General features: G+C 51.9%; 1 protein-coding gene across 1 annotated transcript; it reads left to right on the top strand.

Annotated features, from left to right (window-relative positions):
* Positions 1–789: 789 nt before the first annotated feature.
* On the top strand, positions 790–1504 carry LOC123123399 (non-specific lipid-transfer protein A). The gene is made up of 2 exons (XM_044543902.1): positions 790–1196; positions 1310–1504. The coding sequence occupies exons 1-2, from the start codon at positions 832–834 to the stop codon at positions 1317–1319; spliced, it is 375 nt and encodes a 124-aa protein (XP_044399837.1). The 5' UTR covers positions 790–831; the 3' UTR covers positions 1320–1504.
* Positions 1505–2633: the final 1129 nt, after the last annotated feature.

Here is a 2633-nt window from a genome sequence, read left to right as displayed (position 1 = left end):
AAATAAATGAAATATTATTTTGAAATAATAAAATCAATTTGTAAATGAGTGAAATCCGTATTTCAAATTAGTGAAATAAATTTTTCGGAATGAGTAAACTCTGTTTATTGAAATGAGTAAAATCGTATTTTTTGTAATGTGAAATTAATTGAAACAATAAAAATTCAATCTAGCCAAATTGTATCCAAGACCGGTCTTGTTTTAAAGGTCTTATCACCCTGAATTCAAACGTAAAAAAATTTCATTAATAGAAATTTGGTTCATAAGCTGTTAACCATTCAAAATATGAGCAGCAAATAAAATGCAACTACTTTGTTTGGGGAGAGAACCCATGCGCCGTCCTTTTAATCAGTCACCCACTAAGTCACATCTAAAGCTGCCACACATCTGATATGCACAGATGTATTCCTTTGTCTACTGTTTGTATTGCATAGTAAATTATTTTTACTTTATACACAAAAAGCTGGCACGAATCTCAAAGAAAGCAATTGAACGGCAGATTCTCCACCGGTAGCTCCCGGCTCCGGTAAAAAAACTTAGTTGCCCCTGACAGCAGATCAACTGAGCCACGGCGGGCATTGCAGTTGCACCGGCACAGTGCGGCGCATTGAGTAGTCCGGCGAGGGCCTTCTACTCTATCAGGGTCCGGTTTAATAAGCCTCCGGGGAGCGGTTACGATAAGAGCACCCAAAGCGGCAACGAGTACGCGGCGAGCGGCATGGCGCATTCAGGTGCTCCACCAACTTTCCTGACCTCCTCACGCTTTACATATGTGTACAGCACCCGCACCAGCCCACGCATCATTAGCTCGAGAGAGTAGAGTGCAGCACGATGGCGCCCAGCACTCGTAGGGCCAATGCCATCCTCGTCGTGGGGATGCTCCTCGCGGCTGCCATGGCAGCGGTGGCGGCCGAGGCGGCGGCTGAGGTGTCGTGCGGAGACGCGGTAAGCGCGCTGATCCCGTGCGGGTCGTTCCTGGTGGGCGCCGTCGCCGGGGCGCCGAGCGAGAGCTGCTGCCGCGGCGCGCAGGGGCTGCGGAGGATGGCGGGCACGCCGGGCGCACGGCGCGCGCTCTGCAGGTGCCTGGAGCAGTCCGGCCCGTCATTCGGCGTGCTCCCGGACCGCGCCCGGCAGCTCCCGGCGCTCTGCAAGCTCGGCATCTCCATCCCCGTCAGCCCCCACACCGACTGCGACAAGTAAGCCCTCACACCACTTGCGGAGTACACTGCACTAGGAAAAATGCTAGCTCGTCAAGCTCGTTGATTCTAATGGCGCATTTGCATGCATGCAACGCATGGCACTATCGCAGGATACAGTGAGCGGCCGGCGGGGCGAACCGATGGTGATCGTGCGCGGGTGGCGTGAAGTGATGACACGAAGTGGTCGACGGAGGAGTTCATGGCCGGCTGAATAAATAGTACTACTGTAGCTACGATACCTGTAGTTCGCCTGCCCTGCTGCTACTTCAGTAGTCATGCTTGAATAATAATGGTCTCAGTATTAATCTTTCGCATTCGCACCACTTAACTGGTTTGCAAACACTATCCACGTATCTCTCCTTAAACCCGCACCCAAGGAATTACCACAACTCGCACAACAATTTTGCTCCCCCAAACAGTTCATCCAGGCGACACATCACATTCATATTTGGGCGTCGACAACGACATACGGCAGGTGGTTTGCTGCTAAGCGGCGCACTTCAGTTGCTAAAAATCTCCTGAACAAATGCACAAACGATGAGCTCGAGGTCGACGGAGCGAGATAGCCGGAGGGCACGCGCCACTGTTGCTTCTCGCCGGAGCCAACCACGTCCGTGGAGCTGGGTTTGCCGGTGGTCGACCACTTCTTGCCGGTGGGAGGCCGGCTTGAGAGGGGTGAGATGGGGTAATGGAACGGCTGCGCGCAGGGTGATCGTGCGGCTGGCGAGGCGACCGACCCAGGCACGAGATCGATTGGCCGACGCCCAGGCCCAGCATCGCCCTTGCCGTTTGCGTTACCAGCAGCCGAACCAAACACGTAGTGTTCCATATAGTCTGTCTCAAGACGTAAACTACAACGCGATCATCGCCTCTCAAACCCTAATACACCGAAGTTCGTTTCGTCTTCGCCGATCCATGGCCATGTATACATCTTCATCCTGGCCGATCTATCCCCGTCCCCTGCGGTCCTCCACCTACTGGTCCGCCGGCGGCCCGCCCACGGAGACCTCATGGATCATGCTGGAGCGCTTCGTGTTCCGCAGGGACGGCGTCGACGACGGCTCCTTCCCGGACGAAGCGGCCGCGCCGCTGAGGGCCAACTCCATCACCTCCCTGGGAGACGCCTTCACGGTCGCCCTGCTCCCCGCGCAGCGGCGGTGCCAGGATCAAAATCTTGTGATGTCAAGCTTTACTAATGAATTTTTTTAGATCATAAAAAGGAACAAAAAACATCATACTTTATTAAAAACAAACATATCTATGATAGTAGTTTTTTGTGATTATGTATACTTTGATATGCTGTGAGTATCAATAGGAGTCTGTTCTTCCCCATTTTCAGGTGATTGTTGTGAGGAATTTGCAACATTTGACATGGACTGCCAGTTCCTTACAAATTTATCCATTTACCAAACCAAAGACCTGACAAAATAAATA

The sequence above is a fragment of the Triticum aestivum genome, chromosome 5D (genome assembly GCF_018294505.1).
Source record: "Triticum aestivum cultivar Chinese Spring chromosome 5D, IWGSC CS RefSeq v2.1, whole genome shotgun sequence".
NCBI classification, from domain to species: domain Eukaryota; kingdom Viridiplantae; phylum Streptophyta; class Magnoliopsida; order Poales; family Poaceae; genus Triticum; species Triticum aestivum.
Note: the sequence above shows the minus strand (reverse complement) of the source record. Positions and strands in the feature narration are given on the sequence as shown.

Coding starts and splice junctions, on each gene's coding strand:
- LOC123123399 (XM_044543902.1), top strand. CDS start 832: ATGGCGCCCAGCACTCGTAGGGCCAATGCCATCCTCGTCGTGGGGATG.